General features: G+C 35.7%; 1 protein-coding gene across 6 annotated transcripts in view; it reads right to left on the bottom strand.

Annotated features, from left to right (window-relative positions):
* The window catches only part of HLTF (helicase like transcription factor), a 52482-nt gene extending 31850 nt beyond the window's left edge, over positions 1-20632 (bottom strand). For all 6 annotated transcript variants that reach the window (XM_047099500.1, XM_047099498.1, XM_047099499.1 and 3 more), the window contains exons 1-9: positions 20456-20632; positions 19128-19335; positions 11358-11524; positions 9722-9855; positions 8855-8952; positions 6992-7066; positions 6641-6832; positions 3914-4009; positions 745-817 (exon numbers count right to left, since the gene is read on the bottom strand). In XM_047099500.1, the coding sequence (XP_046955456.1) occupies positions 745-817; positions 3914-4009; positions 6641-6832; positions 6992-7066; positions 8855-8952; positions 9722-9855; positions 11358-11524; positions 19128-19335; positions 20456-20475 (1063 nt within the window). In that variant the 5' untranslated portion in view covers positions 20476-20632. The remainder of the gene's footprint in view (positions 1-744; positions 818-3913; positions 4010-6640; positions 6833-6991; positions 7067-8854; positions 8953-9721; positions 9856-11357; positions 11525-19127; positions 19336-20455) is intronic.
* Positions 20633-21722: the final 1090 nt, after the last annotated feature.

Below are 21722 nucleotides of genomic sequence, written 5' to 3' on the forward strand. Positions count from 1 at the left end.
ATCTATGCTCTTGGTCTCATTGCCCGCCCCCGCCAAGAGGCCTAAAAATTATTCTCTCCATTTTATCCCACATCTCTTATCCACGGATTTCCTTCATAATGCTCTCCCCTGCAAAAAAAAAAAAAAAAAAAAAAAAAACCCTCAACTCTGCCTTCATCTCCAACGATTTTTGTTTCTCCTATTTCAAACTTAGCAAAATACATAATAGCATACAACTGTCATTTCCAATTCTTCACTTACTATTCTATCTGAAAATATTTTCAGTTTTTCTGTTCTAACCAATCTTCAGAAATTAATTTTCCAAAGGCCATTAACAGCTACACCAGCTATTTAACTGCTAAATCCAGAGTTCTCTTTTCATTTATCCTCTAACTTCAGAATTTGGCTCTAACCTATCTTTCTATTCTTATCTGCTATTATTCATGCATATTACATTATTATTAACATAAACTACTCTGAGGTCCCAGAACAAAATAGGTTTTATGTTGTTCTTTTGTTTTTACTGCCCTTTCATGCATTTTTTTTCTCAACCAAAAATGTTCTTCCTTAGCTTCTCTGACTGGTATACAACCACCCAATTCCATCATGACCTCCTTGATGAAATTTTTCCTACCAGTTCTCCCGAGATTTTTAGAAAAAAATATCTAAAATTTTTGTATATTACAAAGCCAGAGCTTGAATTACATCATCAAACTGGAAAAATTTAAATCAAATATGGGGTCATGGTTCAAAAGTAAACTTTACCTTTGATTAGTCCATCTGCCTTTTCACTGGTATTTCCTCCAAGTTTCATAGTTTGATCGTTAACATTACACTCCTGGATGAAAAGGCATATTTCTTACAAAGCACTGCTGTCAGTTTTAAATAAACTTAAAAAGCATCCTATTTTATACTGCTTTGCTTTACATAATAGAGATTACTTATATTGCTATCCCATTCTGGGGCAATTGGGGGAGATGCATTAAGTGAAGAGGAAAAATAAACCAATTAAAATTTTTTTCACAGCTATCTCAAAAGTGAACACTAGTGGGTCTTTATCTGTTCAAAAGAAATACAAATAACAAAACTCAGTTATAAATGGCATATTCATTAATGTAAGAAACACTTGTGAAATGGAATTTACTTTAGAATTAAAAGGAATTCTCAGACTACAAACTTTCAAACCAAGAGTCCCTACTCAGTAAATAACTTATCTTTAATGAGGCCCTCATTGCCATCTTGTTCTCTGGAACTCCCAGGGGGTAGATGCAATAGTACAGATCCTAGAGTACTAGGATATTCTATTCTATCATATTCTATTGAGGATTTTCTTGCCAGCCCGGACTTTTTCTTTTACCCTTCATGTATATCCCTTTGGTTCAAAATGTATCAATGCAGACATATGTACAAAAACTTCTATGAAAGTACAATTTTATATCTCTTTGTAAAAATATTTTTAAATGATTCTAATGGGAAGGGTTCCTCCAATCTTTAATTCTTGACTTAATGATTCTGTAGGGAGGAATGACAAATGCCAATTGGTTTGAATTTAATTCTTCCCATTGAAAAAGAGAGGTGATGAAGTCATACTGAATGGAGATTAGAACTGGTGGTCAAGAGTAAAAAGTAATTTCTGCTGAGATTAGGGCTAATAATGGATAGTTTGATTTTAGTTTAAAAAAAATAAAATTTGAAACATCTTACAAAATCCCAGAGTTAAATTTTACTAAAAATGTAGTTGAAAAGATCCATCTCCTTCTAATGGTATGAGTCTAAATATGTTGAAAATCTAAAATATAACAGGTAGAAAAATGTAACTAAAGGAATTATTTTAGATAAATAAGTTTTTATCTTTTTTTTCAGAGCTCAGGGTATTTTTACTTTAACCAATGTCAAATATTTATTATTTAAGATTGCACAGCCATTAAATATTAAATACATGATACACTACAATCCAAAATTGTAATTTTTATTAGAGCAGTATTACACCATTGTTTTTTTTTCTTACAAGCTAGACAAATGGATTTTTTTTAAGTTTTTATTTAAAATCCAGTTAGTTCACATACAGTGCAATATTAGTTTCAGATGTAGATTTTAGTGATTCATCACTTATATACAACACCCAGTGCAAGAAACTGATGTTAAAAATGCTTCTCACCAAATGTTATACTTAGTCTTCTTCAATAATTAGTACAACCATTTATATTTAACAACATGGAAAAAAGAATCAGAGATTCATCCACAAATACATGTGGATGTCCTTTACATTACTGTTTTATATTAAATGATTAAAAAAATGTCCTTTACGTTACTGTTTTATATTAAATGATTTTGCTCAGTAAGTTTTTTCTTCTGAGAGTTCAAATGTAAACCTACGAAGTCCAACCTATTAAATCATACTACATTCCAATCTAATGGAACTTAAATCAGTGACATTTCACTCTGTAAGCCTGGAATATCTAAATTTATTTAAAAGTGTAATTTTTGTTGCAATAAATTCTTAGCTGGAAATCACGTTTTTAGCCTCAATTGTAAGGAATGGGGCAAACTAAATATCCTAAAACCTTCCTACTTAAACACAATACCTTAAATGCATGGCTGATTCTGGGGCGGGGGGTGGTGGGGAGGGAAAGCCTTACTGATGATAATTTTTTAAGCTATTAATTGCTACCGAAGCTGTCAGTATAGTCTTAGGTGATGTTCTTCTGTTTTAATTACCAAATTAGGAAGAACAGGATGTAAAGCATCAAACTACTCATGGTAAGCAGTTGAATCTCAGACATTCAAATGACAGAGTTAAACTCCCAATAAAAGTACAAAGAAGAAAATGAAAATAAGTGCAGAAATTAATAAATAGACTCTCAATATGCAGTGGCAGGAAAATGATATGCAGCCTCTTTAAAAACTAAAAAATTACGGACACCTGGGTCACTCAGCCAGTTAAGCGTCTGACTCTTGGTTTCAGCTCAGGTCATGATCTCATGGTTCATGGGTTTGAGCCCCATGTCGGCCTCTGTGCTGACAGCACAGAGCCTGTTTGGGATTCTCTCTCTCCGCCCCTCCCCTGTTCTCTCTCTTTCAAATAAACCTTAAAAAAATAAAGAAAAACTTAGAAAAGTCAAAAAAAAAAAAAAAAAAGAGGTATTTTGCATATGCCATTTTCTCAGCTATTTCCTACTTTAAGTTCTTTGGATTTTCATCTGAGAATGAAAAACAATTGTTTCACTCTAACATTTATTTTTTCCATTAAAATGAATTCACTTTTAATTCTTAGAAACTAAATATAAATATATTGTGTTTGTATGCCATGTGTAAAAATATATATTAGGTAAGTATCAAGAAAGTTACCCATGTTATCATCACTAGGACACAATTAGCACTGTGTGTGACTATATTCAGACATACATAAATATGCCTTTCCAAAATGAGGACTCAACTCATAAATGTGTACCTGGCCTTTTTTTTTTTAAACTAAAAATATCATAAAAATAAGTATTCTTCAAAGAACAGGATTTTGTAGTTGCATAATATTAAATTTTATGACTATTTATTAACATAACTGTTACCTTATTGAAAGTAGTTTCTTTTGTGCCTTTAAAATAATGCTGGGGTTCGGGGGAGAGATTTGTACTTTTCTATCTCTGAAAAAAAATGCATTTCTAATAACTTTCTTACACAGTTTCTCTGAAATGGCATTACCGAATCACAGATTATAAACACTTTTAGGATTCTTGATATATATTACCCAATTACCCTCAAGAATTTAGTATCCAACTTTCACTCTTATCAGCAAGCAACACATAAGAGAGGCCTTTCACCATTTCTCTGAAAACACTGGATATTATCAATTTTTTGGCAAATTATTTTTTAATGGTAAAATTAAAAGGTCTTATAATGAACCAGAGACTTCGGAGAAAACACTCTAATACTTTACCTTCTTCAGTTGACTTTTTTTAATTCTCTCAACAGGAAGAGGTTTGCCATCATGGAAGTTGGTAAGAATTACTGCAATGGCTGTCAAAGTTTTGCCCTTAAAAAATGTTTTAAAAGACAAATGGTCAGATTCTGAAACTCAGTTGGCCATAGAACATTCTAAAACCAATTTAAAAATCAAGTAAGAAAATATTATGTAGTATTCAAGGCCATAGGAACATACTATTGTATTAAATAATCTATGTATTAGTAAAAGTATTTTGTTGATTAGGAAATGCCTTCCCACACTGTATTACTAAGAATTATTAAACGATGTACTCCATAAAATACTATAAGCATCCCTGAGAAATGTCATTCTATTAAGTGATTGCTGTCCTAAGATTTTACATTTAACTCTGAACTAATAAATTTATCATGAAACTACAGCTATTTGCTTGCCATGTAGTTCAGAGCTAATTTAAAATGGTTAGTAATTCCAATATGCACATGATATAATCATTTTATTTCATTTAAAGATAACTGTAATACTTAAAACCTGTAACTTACCAAGCATAAAGGACATGGTGTTTCTTATGCAATTTTCTTAAATAAAAACACATAATCTTTCATTATTTTCCATAGCTGAATTTGTAATTAGCAACACAGACAGAACTCTCTGGCAATTTTAAAACAGTTAAGGCAGCAGTTTTCTAAGTGTAGTCCACAAGCCCTAGGATTCCCAGAACCCTCTCAGGAGTGTATGTGCAGTCAAATCCATTTTCATAATACTACCAAGACATTATTTGTGTTATATCTTTAGTAATGCCACAAAAGGGAGTTGTGCGTAAAACTGCTGGTGCCTTAGCATGAAACAAAGCCATTGGCACTACATTATACATTGTATTTTTAGCTGCCACATACTCACAGTTTAAAAAAAAAAATGCCAGTTTCATTTTAAGAATGTTCTGTAAGAATATTCTTGATGAAGCAGTACACATGAATTTTATTAAATCTTGCCTCAAGTACACACCTTTTTAATATTCTGTATAACAAGATGGGAAATACATATAAATTACTTCTGTTGCACACCAAAATATGAGGATTATCTACAGAAAAATTACTTGTGAGACTGAGGTTACAACCTCAACTAGCCACCATGCACCACCATGCATCATCACTTTTTCATGCTTCATTATTTCTACTTGAAAGAATGACCAATAACCAGTTATTCATGACTGAGTGGTAGACTTTTTCTTGAAAAATGAACAAAGTAAGGCTATCTTTAAGGGCAAATAAACAGATTTGTTGTTAATGGTAAGATCTGAACTTTCAAGCAAGAATTAGAATGTTGGAACACTTATATCTGACACCATGAGCACAGGCAGCTTCCCAAAATATAAATGCCTAATATGATCAGCAGTAATATCAAAGAGTGTAAACTTTTGATCCTATACAATGAAATGCATCAACATCTGGCAGATGTGTGTAACTCAGTGAACCAATATTTTCTAAATAAGCAATGCCTGATGTTATAAAATCATGCATGATTAAAATATCCTTTCAATGGGCAAGCTAAACCAATGAATTTTAATGGAACAGAATACAAAACCATTCTAATACCATTTTTAAATTCTACATTGTAACTATTAACCTTTAATAAACTAATACTTGCTTAATTTCACTGTTGTATCAAAGAATTATAAAAGTTATCTAAAAAGGCTATTAAAATCCTCCTCCTGTTTCCCAACTACATATCTGCATGAGAACTAATCTTCGTTATGTACTTATACCAAAACACCATGTTACAACAGACTGAATGAATAAGCAGTTAGGACAATTCAAAATTCATCTTATTAGACCAAACATTAAAGTGATTTGCAAAAATGTAAAACAATGCCATTCTTATCAAAACTACTTTTGTTTTGGAATAGTCCTTTTTCATTTAAAAATACACTATTTATGTTAACAAGTAATGTATTTATTAACTATTATTTTAAAATAACTTAAATTTTTTTGTTTTAATGTCTAATACTATAAATATGGATATAACTCACAAAAACAAAAAGCTCTTTGAAATCCTCAAAAATTTTTAAGAGTATTAAGGGTTACCAAGACCAAAAAGTATAAAAACTGCTGGTGTAAGGCATCATAAAGGTATATTTAATACTCTGTATATCACAATACTATGATAGAATACAGTTTCATGTAACATTGTTGTCTTTCCCTTTTTTTAAAGAAAATTCATGAAAGATAATCTACTTGAATTTGAAAAATGAGAAACACATGTTTACACATTATTGCTAATCAACCAAACAAACCAAAAGAAAAAAAGTAGCCACATTTTAAGTGAAAAGACTTAAGAGAAAACTGCTCCATACTGAAAGTGAAATCTAGTCCCACACTGACACCAACATATTCATATCTCTATCGACTTCAAAATTACTTCTATAAAATCATAATTACAAAATAAAATTAACCCAAGGGGCGCCTGGGTGGCTCAGTCGGTTGGGCAGCCGACTTCGGCTCAGGTCATGATCTCACGGTTGGTTAGTTCGAGCCCCGCGTCGGGCTCTGTGCTGACAGCTCAGAGCCTGGAGCCTGCTTCGGATTCTGTGTCTCCCCTTCTCTCTGCCCCTCCCCTGCTCATGCTCAGTTTCTCTCTATCTCTCAATAATGAATAAACATTAAAAAAAATTTTTTTTAAATAAAATAAAATAAAATAAAATTAATTCAAGAAAAAAATAATTACCAAACCCATATCATCAGCTAAAATTCCTCCATGGACATTTTCTGGTCGATCCTTCTCAGAAAAATTTGTTATTGTGTTGTAGTAGAAGTCACTTCGCTGTTCCCAAAACGGTGGAAGGTCTTTACTGTTTTCCCGTGAAACCATCCAAGCTAGAGCTTGTTTTTGATGTGGAAGCAATGGTGTTTCAACAGCCTATAAACAAAAGGAATGTCTTAAATAGAAATAAAACAAATCATTTTTTTTCCCCATGCAGATTCTGGAAAACACTTGATCTTGTGCTAAAAACTATATAGATACACAGCGTATTTTAAAATTCCATATAGTTTTAAATAGAAAATATTGGCTCAGTACCTCAGCTGGCTCCATTTCATGAGTTTTATCATCTTCTTTTAAATCTTCAAACAATTTGTCAAATTCTGTTTTAAGCTACAACAAATAATACCAAGAAACATCATGAAACAAATTAAAATAATCTCACTTCAGACTTTTCAAATCATTTAATTAACTAAAAGATTTGACTACCAAAAGGTACCTAAAATATTCTTTGAGTTGCTACACTGTTCACTGAAGCAGTATGAATAGGTGCTTTGGGTATAAAAGGTTAACCATAGGGGTGCCTGGGTGGCTCAGTTGTTGAGCGACTGACTTCGGCTCAGGTCATGATCTCACAAGTTTGTGAGTTTGTGCCCAGCATCAGGTTCTGTGCTGACAGCTCAGAACCTGAAGCCTACTTCAGATTCTGTGTCTCCCTCTCTCTGCCCCTCCCATGCTCATGCCCTGTCTCTCTCTCTCTCTCTCAAAAATAAATAAACATTAAAAAAAAAATTTTTTTTAAGGTAACCGTGTTAGAATCAAAAGAATACAGAAGAGAGAAATCTGAGGCTTGTCCCAGTTTTATCACAAACTAACCCATATACAACATTGGGCGAGAGACTTAACCTTTATGGCCCTTTATCTTATTCCTGTAAAATGAAAGGGATAATTTAGATTTAGAGTGTCTCTAAGGTTCCTTCTGCCACTGAAATTCTGTGAGCCTATTAGTTGTATTCAAACAATTTTGGCAGATCCTACCAGGCACATTTGACTTTTTTCATGTCAAAGACATTTCATTTACTATTACTAAAACAAAGAACTTGCTATGTGCTACAAAATATTAAGAGATGATTTCAATCTTACACTAATTTAGCTGGTTCTTTAAACTGACCTAGTCTAGGGGCACTTGGGTCGCTCAGTCAGTTGAGCAGCCGACTTGGGCTCAGGTCACCATCTCACAGATAATGAGTTTGAGCCTAACATCTGGCTTGCTGCTGTCAGTGCATAGGCCACTTTGGATCCTCTGTCCCTCCCCCACTCATGCTCTCTCTCTCAAAAATAAATAAAAACATTAGCACAGGCTCAAGCCCTACTAATAATGATCAGGTAAAATATGGCAACTGCAATCAGACAAAAAGGCTAACACAGATGGGTAAAGACAAAAAAGATTTGATGTGAATTATAGACCAATCTCCATTGATTTATTTTACATCTTTTTTTCTAAATTAACTCAGCCTAACAGTATCTTCGCTCACAAATTAGACAAAGTAAGAACTATACTAATGCTAAGATTTGGAATTAATTTCTCTTTGCATTTCATTTGCAACCTTATTGAATGAAAAGTTTCAAGTTTCAATTTTTTAAAGTTAATATTTGGACATTAAAAAAATTTCATGTAATACAAAAATATTAAAACATACTAAAACATCCCATGCCTATCTATACAACAACGCATGTGTTTTAAAATACGTATGGGGGCGCCTGGGTGGCGCAGTCGGTTAAGCGTCCGACTTCAGCCAGGTCACGATCTCGCGGTCTGTGAGTTCGAGCCCCGCGTCAGGCTCTGGGCTGATGGCTCAGAGCCTGGAGCCTGTTTCCGATTCTGTGTCTCCTTCTCTCTCTGCCCCTCCCCCGTTCATGCTCTGTCTCTCTCTGTCCCAAAAATAAATAAACGTTAAAAAAAGAAAAATACGTATGAATGTGTATGCATTACCTATCATTACTTTCCGTTTACATAAATGTTTTTCATATATATTCTATTTATTCTACAGCATGTTTCATAACTTAATATATCTGAAGATCACAAATGCCAGCATATACATATTTATCTTATTCTTTTAAACATCAATCTTCAACATTTAACATTTACTTTTAAGATTATAAAATAAAACAGAAGCATACCTGTTCAGTTGTCATCTGTACTGCAGCATGAACTGGCATACTATAGCTTGGTCCAGCTCTTCCAGAGCCCCAACTACTTTCTAAACTGAATCCTAAAGCTGCAATTTACAAATGAAAATAATAAAATCACCAAATGAATTATCTTTCAGTAAGTAACTTTTAGAACTTGTATAAGTTGCATTAAAAAAAAAATCAATATATTTCAAAGATTTTTTAAAAATTAAAAGTCATTCAGGGACACCTGGGTGGCTCAGCAGGTTAAGACTCCGACTTTGGCTCAGGTCATGATCTTACGGTTTGTGAGTTCGAGCCCCGTGTCAGGCTCTGTGCTGACAGCTCAGAGCCTGGAGTCTGCTTCACATACTGTGAATCCCTCTCTCTCTGCCCTTCCCCCATTCACACTCTGTCTCTCTCTCTCAAAAATAAACATTAAAAAAAATAAAAACTAAAAGTCATTTAAAAAATACATTATTAAAATAATTCCACATTATTTGAACAAACTCTTGCCAGATAAATACTTCTACTTCATTCGCTATTGGGAGATTCTTTTTGTCTATAATTTATCAAAGACAATACTTGCAAATTAGGGATTTCCAGATATTATCATTGGGGGAAATTAGAGGAGGGAATATAGCACCTTTTTGTACATGTGTGCGTGTACGCGAACACACATACTCCCTCCTATAAATCTATAATTATTTCAAAATAAAGAGAAAAAAATTCAGGGATTTCCTTAAAAAGATTCCTGAGAAAAGTTACAACTCAGAGCCTTCAACACAAATTGATTAGCCAAACTCAAGAAAAAATGTTTTACAATTCCTGCATCTTATGATATCAAAATAATAGAAGCTTAAACCCTAAACTTACTTTTTGGTGCAGGACCCAATTTAAATCCATGTTTCTTTAACTGATCTAAAACCGCTTTCCTATTTTCTTCTTTTCCCCAAAAAGTCATATGGAGAGGCATGGTAAAAGCATTGTTTGCACCAAAAGGAACGACCCTATTATATTTAAAAGCAGAAAAAAAAGGAGGGAATTAGAACTGTTATTTTCCACTTCCATGAAGAAGAATGTGACTATTAAATATTAGAAGTGTTGCATTTTAATTTTGCAAAGAAGTAAAATAAAGAACTATTTGGGCAAAGTAGAAAGACAGAAAAAGTACAGGGAACAGGATCAAAAACAACCAGAACAAAAGAGTGATTTTTAGGAACAGAAAGCCAGAAGAAACGGAGAAGATGGAATAAAGCAGAATAGCCTATAACTGAGATTATAAGACAGGTAAAATAGTAAATTTAATTGAGAAGGTGGAGCTTTCACTAAAGGAACCACTATAGGTAGCAACTATTCTGAGAATGGGGACTGAATTGCAAGAATTACATCTGACCCTTGAACAGCATGGGGTTTCGGTACGCTGACCCCCTGGTGCCATCAAAAATCCACATATAACTTTTGACTCCCCCAAAACAACTAATAGCCTAATGTTGACCAGCAGCTTTACCAACAACACAACACATATTTTGTGTTTACAGGAATTACATACTGTGTTCTTAAAGTAAGCTATAGAAAACATTAACAACATCATAAGGAAAATAAAATACATTCACATTACTATACTGCATTTATTAAAAAAAAAATCTGCATATAATGGGGCCCAGGCAGGTCAAACCATTTTGTTCAAGGGTCAACTGTTTTTCTGATCAAGGATTCACTAAAAGTTTATTCTGTATCTGAAAAATTTAATAAACTGAGATTGGAGAAAACAAGTAAAGTGAGAAGATATTACTGAACATTTATCATCAAACTTCACCTTTTCATATCCTCACTATTCCATACTTCAACTGAGATCACAAACTAAATGCCTAAAAGAGAAAAGATAACCAGGGAGACTGGGAGTTTAAAAAAAAAAAAAAAAAAGAAGTGGTAGAACTGGGAGAGGCAGTAAGGGCATTACGCAGGGTATTAAAGCAGGAGCTGCTACTCTGTTCCAGTCAACTAATGTCCTGGAAAATGAAGGTCAGATCTGCCATTTGTCAACAGAAATATTCATAAATAATTTTTACATTAGGGAAAAAGTTACCCTGTATAAAATGCAGGATATCCAGGTATTTGAATACTGAAAATAAACGAAAAATTGTAAAACATGTAGGCAAAATGAAATGCACCTACATATGATCACAGGCTACCAGTTTACCACCTCAGGTTTAAACAAACAGTTCCCAACTCCCAAAACTATGCACTAAAAGGCTTGGACAGATGGTGTGGGCTTCCTAATATCTGAGCAAAGTCAATTTTTCTCTGTGGTAATAATTCAATAGGAAAGTGAAAGAACAGTTGTTTCATGGCTAAGGTAGTAGAGGCAGATGAGAAAAGAATTAACATATTAATTGAACACATACTAAAGGCACAGTGACAAAAGATGTCAGGGCAACTATACTGACTCTTAACAAATTCAAAGATTGCAACTTACAATTATTAAAACTAAACTCTGAAAGTACATTACCCTTCAATTTGTGCCAATTTGTTGTCCATGATATAGGCCAAAGCAGCTGCTAGATCTTTCTTTAAATGGCCAACCTGATTTCCATTCACATTGTTTACTTTAACTGCATTCTTATCATAGGGGTTATTGGGTTCCCGTTGTAATGCAACCATTTCATTATTATTAACCTAATGAAATAACAGATAATATTATAAATAATAAACATACAATAGGAGCTTTCTTCATCAAACTTTATCTGGGATTTCCATTCATTTTTTAATGCTTACCAAATAACACTTCATATAAGAAATATGTATTTTCTTGGATTCATATTTGTAATAGTAATATAAAAAGCATATTTTATAATGATTCTTTTACAGCGTTTTTTTAACTTACATTCACTGGGAAGTTAACAAATCCTTGATATCTGAAAGATACAATCAAAACTAAATAAAAGATTCACACTATCTAAAATTTTCAACATCATAACTTCTGGAAACAGGTAATCTTTATGGAGTGCTTATTACATACCATTATTCTAAGTACATAACAGAGATTTGACTTTTTAAATCCTCACAACACTACTGGTAGATACTGTCATTACACCCAATTTTACAGATGAAGACTAAAGCATAGAAAAGTTAAGTAACTTGCCCAAAGTCACAAAGCTAGTAGTACAGCAGAGCTAGAATTTAAATCCAGGAAGGCTGGTTCCTAAGTCTGATTTCTCCAGACTCTAAAAGGGGGAAAGATGTTAATTATAAGTCAGAATGGATCTGAATAAGAAAATATATCCAGCCTTCAACTCATGCCATTTCTGATTTCACTTGACTAAAAGTTGGCTGAAGATAACATCATTGAAAATGGAAGAGTAAGGACTTTTGAAAATTCTTGCATAAAAGCAATGAAAAAACTGACAGAAATGGTCAGAATCAACTTTTCCAGACATCTGGAAACCAGCCAAAATATTGGAGAAACCCTGGGCAGGGGTGTTAATTCAAGAAAAACAACTGATGGACACCTGGGTGGCTCAGTTGGTTAAGCATCTGACTTCGGCTCAAGTCATAATCTCCTAGTTTGTGAGTTCGAGCTCCATGTCGGGCTCTGTGCTGACAGCTCAGAGCCTGAAGCCTGTTTCAGATTCTGTGTCTCTCTCTCTCTCTCTCTCTCTCTGCCCCTCCCCCACTCAGTCTCTGTCTCTCAAAAATAAATATTTTAAAAAATTAAAAAAAAAAAAAAAAAAACAAGGAAGAAAAACAGCTGAACATTAGTGCCCTAGTTCCATCTCCAGCTTTCAGCTGCATGATAGCCTTTAAAAATAACAATCTTCTGTGGGTGCCTGGGTGGCTCAGCCAGTTGAATGCCTGACTCTTGATTTCAGCTCAGGTCATGATCTCATCATGGCTCATGGGGTACAGCCCCTCCAGCTTTGTGCTGACAACACCGAGCCTGCTAGGGATTCTCTTTTTGCCTCCATCCCAGATCAAAATAAACAAACATTAAAAAAAAAATAATAACCTATGAAAATTCTTGGTGTAGTCTAGCAGTCACTAGAGGGAGTATAATGGAACAGAATCTTTCAAAGATTCATTCCCAAAGAACTGTCATTATTTGACCTGTATCAAGGTGCTCCAGAAGATCCCCACCTGCAAAGTGATTTCTCTTTGATCTCTCAGCTCATCCACCACAAAAAACCTCCCTTGGGTGAATGTTGGTCAAAAACAATTTTACAGGCAGTGGATAACAAGTGGAGTAAACAATACAATAACCAAAAGGATTAAAAGGAAAGCTGAGGACTAAGATGTTCATAGGGGCTTTGAAAAGCTCCAATACATTCTTGGGAATGTAGAAGGCCATATGCAAGCATAGGGCTATATACATGCAAAGGGCTGTACATATGATCAGGAAAAGACCTGAGAAGACCCTGAGCTCTCACCTCTGGATAAACTTGAGGTTCTGAACAACCAGGACATGAAGGTTAAGGCAGAGTTGTCAACTGCCTGGCTGAGTGCTGAAGGAGTGCCCCAAATGCAAACAGACCCTCTCTTACTAAATACTGATTGATGTACAGACCCTCTCTTACTAAAGACTGACAGATGTACTAGCTCTGGTATAATCATAAGCTGACCATTAAGCTAACCATGCAAAGACATCAGATTATACAGGGTTAATTCAGAAAAGTCACTAAACAAGCAACAATTACCAAAATCAGCAACAACAAACAACTCTGGAGATGAAGAATCTAATTTTTACAGCTGCCACATTATTTTAAATGTCCACTTTTTAAAAAAAAAATTTTTTTTAACATTTATTTATTTTTATTTTATTTTATTTTTTTTATTTTTTTTTCAACGTTTATTTTTGGGACAGAGAGAGACAGAGCATGAACGGGGGAGGGGCACAGAGAGAGGGAGACACAGAATCGGAAACAGGCTCCAGGCTCGGAGCCATCAGCCCAGAGCCCGACGCGGGGCTCGAACTCACGGACCGCGAGATCGTGACCTGGCTGAAGTCGGATGCTTAACCGACTGCGCCACCCAGGCGCCCCTAACATTTATTTATTTTTGAGAGACAGAGAGAGACAGAACATGAGCGGGGGAGGGGCAAAGAGAGAGGAGACACAGAATCGGAAGCAGGCTGCAGGCTCTGAGCAAGCTGTCAGCACAGAGCCTGATGCGGGGCTCGAACCCACAAACTGGGAGATCATGACCTGAGCAAAAGTCGGATGCTCAACTGACTGAGCCACCCAGGCACCCTTAAATGTCCACTTTTCAACAACAAAAAAATGAGACATGCAAAGAAATGAGAAGGTATGGTTTACTCATAGGAAAAAAGCTACCAACTATCCCTAAGAAAGCACAGGTGTTTGCCCTAACTAGAAAAAAAATTTTAATTTTAAGTATGTTCAAAAACCTAAAGAAAACCATGTACTAAAGGAGAAAGCACAATAAATAAGTAGGTCTCACCAAATAGAATTTCTGTTGTCAAGAGTATAATAAAGTCAAAAAATTCACTAGAGAGGCTCAACAGCAGATATGAGGAGGCAGAAGAGTCAATGAAGTTCAAGACAGGTCAGTTACATTATTGAGTCTGAGGAACAGTTACAGAGTCTGAGGAATAGAAAGAAAAAAGAATGAAGAAATATGAACAGGCCTCAGAGACCTGTGGGACAACAGCAACCCTATCTGACATTCACATACTGAGTCTCAGAAGAGAAGAAAAGGGGAAGAAATAATAGCCAAAAACTCCCCCAAATATGATAAAAAAACATTAATCTATACATCTTAGAAGTGCAACAAACTCCAAATAAACTAACCTCAAAGAGATGCAAACCCAGACACATCATAATCAAGCTGTGGAAAAAAAATCTTGAAAGCAACAAGAGGTACAATTCATTTATAAGGGATCCTCAGTAAGATTAACATCAGAAAGCAGAGGCCAAAAGACAGTGGAATAACTTTTCAAAGTGCTTCAAAAACTTCAGCCAAGATTTCTATATCAGATAAAACTATCCTTCAAAAGTACAGGAGAAATTAAAACATTCCAGTTAGGGGTGCCTGGGTGGCTCAGTAGGTTAAGCATCAGACTCTTGGTTTTGGTTCAGGTCATGATCTTATGGTTTGTGAGTTCAAGCCCTGTGTCAGACTCTGCACTGACAGTGTGGAGCATGCTTGGGATTCTCTCTCTCCCTCTCTCTCAAAATAAATAAAATAAATAAAATAAGTAAAATAAATAAGTAAAATATAATACATACAAATCAAAATGTTGGAGACTATAAAAACAAAGAAAACATGGTCCAAGCACCAAGACAAGAAAGGACACATTAAAAAAAAAATTAAAATAACAAAAAGAATTACAACTAATCATAACAATACTTTCAGAATAGGAAAAAAATAATCTACTTTATTATAAAATACTTTGATGTGTCTAGATATAAAAACTTTAACCATAAACTTACCAAAAACACACTTAAAAAAAAAAGTTAAAAATTAGCAATGCCAACGTTATATATCAAAACTTAAATGATACAGTCAATGCAGTACTTTGAAGAATGTTTAAAAGATTGAAATGTATTAAATTATTACAAGTTCAAATCAAATATCTAAAAATAAAACGAAAATAGGAAACAGAATATAAAACGAATGAACAAAGAAAAATAATAACCAGAAAAAAAAAATCCAAGAAAGGTTGCTTGAAAACATGAAAAATATAAATCTCTATCGAGGCTAATCAATAAAAACTAGACACAAATATATGGGGTGCCTTGGTGGCTCAGTCAGTTGAGCGTCCAACTCTTGATTTCAGCTCAGGTAATGATCCCAGGGTCATGGGATCAAGCCCTTCCTCGGGCTCCACCCCAAGCATGGAACCTGCTTAAGCTTCTCTTTCTCTGCCCTTCTCTCTCTCTCTCTCTCTCTGCCCTTATCTCTCCCTCTCTCTCACTCCCCCCCCCACCCCGTCCCTCTCCCTCATTTGGGCTCTCTCTCTTAAAAACAAAACAAAAAAACAAGACACAAATATAGAACACAAAGAATAAAGACCTGTATATAACCATAAACACAGTTAAAATATTTTCAAGTGTAAATGTTACTAATACTCTGTAGCAATACATTTGGAAATTTAAATAAAATAGATGCTTTTCTCTAAAAATATAAGTTGCCAAAATTGACTCAATAAGTATTTGAATCGTGCAGTTTGAATGAAGCTAGAATTAAAAGGTACACACTGTTTGATTTAATGCATATAAAGTTCCAGAACAGGCTAAATTAATCAATAACAACAAACTTAGATTGTAGTTGTTAGTACAGGTACAGCAGAAATGACTGCAGCAAGACACAAGAGAACTTTCAGGGATGATGGAAATAATCTATACCTTGACTGGAATGGTGATTATCGCATATATGTATTTGTCAAAACTATTAGAATAATATACTTAAAAATGTGTGCATTTTCTCATGTAAACCACATGTCAATAGAGCTGGAAAAAAGTTGAAAATAGTAAGTATGAACAGATAAATACCTCAATTTTTATTACAATACATTTTCATAATAATGATTAACTCCAAAATGTCCATCAATAAGGAAATTTAAGGTACCATATAGACTTGTATTGATGTGAAAAGATATTCCTAATATTCTACCAAGAGAAAGAAGGGTAATCACTGTAATGGGCATATTATGATCTCATTTTTTAAATACATAACGTGATTTCAATTTACATGCATATGCTCACAGAATAAAGTGTAGAAAAATAAAATGAGTAAGTTATGGTCCAGGATGGTAGACTACAAGAAGATTTAGTGCTTTTTCTTTTAGCCATTTTAAAATAATGAATATGTATTACCTATAAAATACATTTTGAAAAATTAAAAAAGCGATGATTACTTTTAATGAGCTTACCACATTTACATTAGCTTACCAGTGTCATAGAAATTATTCTAAGATCAACAAATAGTGAATGTTCTAAGATCAGAAACAACCATAATCTAGCATTTCACAATGGCTTAAAATAATTTAGAAAACAATCTAAGTTTTGAAAAAAACACAAATTAGAAATAGGAAAGCTCAGAGATGGATATGAGAACTAAAGAAGAGATGGTCATGATAAGAATTGACTTCAGGAAAAAATCAGAAATGAAAAACTATTTCAGAATTAAAAACTAAAGAAGAACACAAAAGTCCACAGACTTTATGGAAAACATGGTAAGGGAAATAAAGGACGAAAAATTAAAAAGTGAAAAAAATATGAAAGTATTTCAGAGGAAGAAATAACCACATACACAGGTATATATGCAGAAGAGATCTAATACATACAGAGTAGAATGGAGTCCCTAAAGGACAAAGCAAGTATTTAAAACTGTAATTAAAGAAAATTTTTGTGAAATAGAAGAAAATGAAGTTACAGAGCAATCATAAGACGTACCTTAATAAAACTACTAGGCTTCAAGCTTATGAAAAATGCCCTTTAGTCATCAAGGCAAAAATTTCCAATTCACTTATATATGGGAGAAAAATCATGCTGGTATCAGAATTCTCACCAGCAACATTTATGCAACATCAAATTATCATGGAGAGAACATATGGGTCAAGGACTTTATATTCAGCCGAAAGTGCTCTTTAAGTATAAATATCACAATTACAAACATACAAAAATTCAGGAAATCTTGTTCTTTCCTAAGGAATCTTCTAGATAACACATTTCAGACAATTACAAAATAATCTAAGAAGCTGCAATATAAAGAAAATACAGGAGAATTAAACACTAGACAAATCCATATCATGAAATTCTTTCCCAAAGAATTTCCTAAGAATATGCTTCGGACAACCAAAAAATTATTTGAGAAGCTTTGACATAAGAAAAATATGAGGGAATAGAAGAACTGACAAATGCAGAACCTTGCATAGCACAAAAAATGTAAAATAAAAAAGTAAAAAAAAAGCAACCCACAAAACAAATGTAGTTTCTGCAACAAATCAATGACATGAAGAAAAGGAACATAACCACCAAAGGTAATGTATGAACTTTCTTTGATACCAATTTTTAAAAAATGACCTATAAAAAGACATTTTTAAACAATCAAGAAAACAGATTATGGATTAGTTGCTGGATGTAATAAGAAATTATTATTTTGTTAAGTATGAAAATGACAAGAGAAGTCTGAACTTTTTTAGAGATACGTACTGAATTATATGGATGTAAACTAATACAATAGAGATTTTTAGGACTAAAGGATAAAAGAAAAAGAAAAAGTGATGAAACAAATGTGCAAAAAATTTGTTAACTGCTGAATCTGGATCACAGGTATGTGGTTTACTACATTATTCTACTTTCACACGTTTAAAACATTTCCTAAGAAGTTAAAAAATAGAACTAGAGACATATCATCGAAATAGCACAGAAACATACTACATAACCATAACAAAGAAAATTACTGACCAGAGAAAGTCCTATATACTACCTCTCTCTCTCTCTCTCTCTCTCTCTCACACACACACACACACACACACTCTCACACATACACATACACACACACACTGCAAACAGAGACAAAGACAGACAGACGTAGGGAGAAAAACTGGGAGACAGTCTTACTACAGAAAGGAAAAAAAAAGGACCTAAAAACAGATAATTCCCTTATCTAGTAGGAATTAATCTTCCTAAATTAAAAATATTAGAGTACAGAAACATCCTGAGGGACACAAGAGAAGGCAAAGAACTGACTTGGAAGTCACTTTGCAAATGTACCTAGTATCTGTACTTCCTGAACAAATCATCTTATCTTCTTAAGCTTCAGTTCCTCAGTTATAGAGAGGGGCTAATAGGGGCACCTGGGTGGCTCAACCGGTTGAGCGTCCAGCTCTTGATTTCAGGCTCAGGTTATGATCCTAGAGTCATGGGATCAAGCGCCCAGTGGAGCCTGGTAAAGATTCTCTCTTCTCTCTCTCTCTCCCTCTGCCCCTCTCTCCCACTCGCGCCCTCTCTCTAAAAATTAAAAAAAAAAAAAAAAAAAAACAAGGGGGGGAGGGATAATAGATGTCCTATCTGCCACACAATCATTGCAGCCATCAAATGAGACCATTTAGGAAAAAGTGTTTTGTATATTATAAACAGGATACAAGTGCCCAAAAAAAGGAAAAAAACAATTAGTCATTAGGTTATTTGTTATCTCTTGCTCACATACACTCTAATTACTTAAAATAAGTATTAATTATAAAACCACCTTCCAATTCTTATCTTCTAGATATTATCTTCTAAGTATATTTCATCTTAATATCTAATATTATACTCACTACTCCTGTGTAATAGCGTAGTCCAACTACATGACCTCTCAAAGTTCCAAATAAAACTGAATCTAGCTCTTCATCACTAGTTAGGAAATCGTCTGGAGGTATAATATCTTGGAATTCAAAACGGGGAAAGAAAGTTGGATATGAGAGGCGTGGAAAATTTCCATGGGCTCCGTATTGGACAGTCTGCAAGTACTTCCAAACAGGATCTCTATTTAAAAAAGCACAGAAAAACGATACAATATTTAATCAAGTATTTCCCAAAGACGATATTATATTTTTGGCCATTTGTTTTCTCATTTCAACATGTTAAATCTTTAGTGGGAATTGCCGCATATTGATAAGTTTCTCTGGGTAAAGCAGGGTGTGGAGTGGGGAAGGTTTCCAAGAACCCTACCTGTTCAGTGATGCCTCTTCTACCCACCAAGTACTCAAAATGAAAACTCCAACAAGGGTTTGCAAATCTCCTTCCTAGTGAAGATCATCTATTTAAATTGCGATGTATGTGATGTCTGTAACTCTAATTACATATCAAATTTCAACAGAAATTGAACTAGAAAAGGCTTGCAAATATAGAACTATTATTATACGTGAAGCTATTTATATCGTTACAAATAAATCGACCATCCACTATCTTAATTCTCTCCAAACAGAACCCTTGTTTTATTCAGGCACCCAAATCACGCCATCACGGGAAGCTGAACTCAAGCTTCCCACTCCGTTGGTTTAAGGGTATCCTCAAACCCCTCATGGATAACTGTTTCAGGAACAGGCGTGTAAACCAATCTGAAAAATGGAAAATAAGAGGAAGCCGGCTGAGGCGCTTCCAGGAAGTTTCCACTCTTCCAAGAACAGATGGAAGCTATTTCCCCGCGTTTTCCTTTTACGCCGTACATTAATCTTCTGGCTCCACTGAAAATACATATTTCCATGCCTAAGAATGCACATAAACTGTGAGGTACTGGGGGACAAGGGCTGTCTTAATCGGCCCTTTATTTCGAGCACATCGCCTAACGCACAGTGGGCATCTAACGGGTGTTTGCTCAATCAAGGTCCGGGCTAAAGAGCGGAGCTTTGAACCCCAGGACCACCACAGCCCTTGAGAGAGATTTCCCCAAGGCCCTGGCATGAGGCTCGCCAGAGGAGCCTCCCCTCTCCAGCCAAGACTATGCATTTATTTCTCCCGCGGCGATACGAGCCACCAGCAGGACGAATACAAGCTGCACTGGGAACGCGAAGGGAGCTCGAAGGGAACGCGGGGAAGGTCAGGTTCATTTGGGGACGCCGACAGGCCGTTACCCCCTACGCCCCACCCCCTCCGCCCCCTTCACCTCTTGAACATCCAGGACATGGCGCTGAGCGGGTGACGAGCGGAACGCCTGGGCGCCCCAAATCGCTCTCGAGCCGCCTCGATACGCCTCCCTACAGGCCCCACAGCCGAGAAGCCCAAGGCAGATTCCGAGCGCCTGAGGAAAAGCGCACGACTGGAAGACGCGAGGCTAGTCAAACGTCGACGCCGTCGCCTTCTAGCAACAATCTGAGAGACCAGCGACGCTTCGTGACTGACATTGGCAAAGTCCAATCGCGAGGAAGGGGCCTAGGAAAATGAACCAATCAGAGCACAGAAAGGAGGGAAACTCCGCCCCACGCAGGGATTCAAAGACTGTAGGGGGTCCCGGCTGCAGGGGCGGTTCCATCCGGGTTCTTCCCCGCCCCCAAGGCGGGCGCGCGGGAAAGCCACGCGGCCCTTGGAGCTCGCGTGGCGTGTTGGCGGTGTCTGCGTTTTGTTTGATCCCTTGGTTCAAACACAGGGAGACGACTCTCTTTTCCACTGTTTGCCCCGGGCCTCACGTCTCAGGCCCCTTTTTCAGGCCTTACCTCATCCTGCCTCTTATTTCCTCATTTGATGTGACCTGTAACGGGGTCTTCTAAATAAGCCCCGAGATTTTCCGAGCTCTGGAGATAGCAAGGAGTTACTTTCCTTCACTTCCTGTGGCGAACCCTGAGTGTTTTGCCCTCAAACTATTCATTTTAAGTGTCGCTAGCGAATCTGAGCATACGGAGTTCAGGAGAACCTCCTGCATTTTTTTTTTTAAGGAAAATTTTCATTTCTAGTAGATTAAAGGCATACAGTGATTGATAGCATAACTTTGTTGGTGATTGCTGGGAGTGGTGAGTGGGACCAGCTTCACCTGACGCACGTCGCTGCCCTGGTGCGTAGTGGGAAGAAGCCTATTTTCCTTAGGGAACTGTAGGAGGAACTGCGCTCCACGATTGGCTTTTGTGAACGCGTCTGAGGACAGTCAGAGGAGAACTGGATTTGGGGTGGGTTGGCCAGGGGGCCGGCTGCAACTGCGGGGCTGGCAAGGCTGGGCTCTGCACCTTGGGAGCCTAGAAGAGGCTAATTCAGCCGGCCTTTTAACTGGTGCGGGAGCTACACCAGAGTAGGAAGCTGATAGTGACTTTGAACTGCACGTAGGGGTCCATAAGTTTAATAAGAGAATTGCAGGATCAGAGGAAATGTATTTGTGAATAGGAGCGATGTTGACATTTGCCCTTCATAGAGTAGTCCATTTTACTCTTCCAACAGCAGACGAT

Source organism: Lynx rufus, unplaced genomic scaffold, assembly GCF_022079265.1.
Source record: "Lynx rufus isolate CCGP_SWC_20201006 ecotype Redwood Valley unplaced genomic scaffold, mLynRuf1.p SCAF_5, whole genome shotgun sequence".
NCBI classification, from domain to species: Eukaryota; Metazoa; Chordata; class Mammalia; order Carnivora; family Felidae; genus Lynx; species Lynx rufus.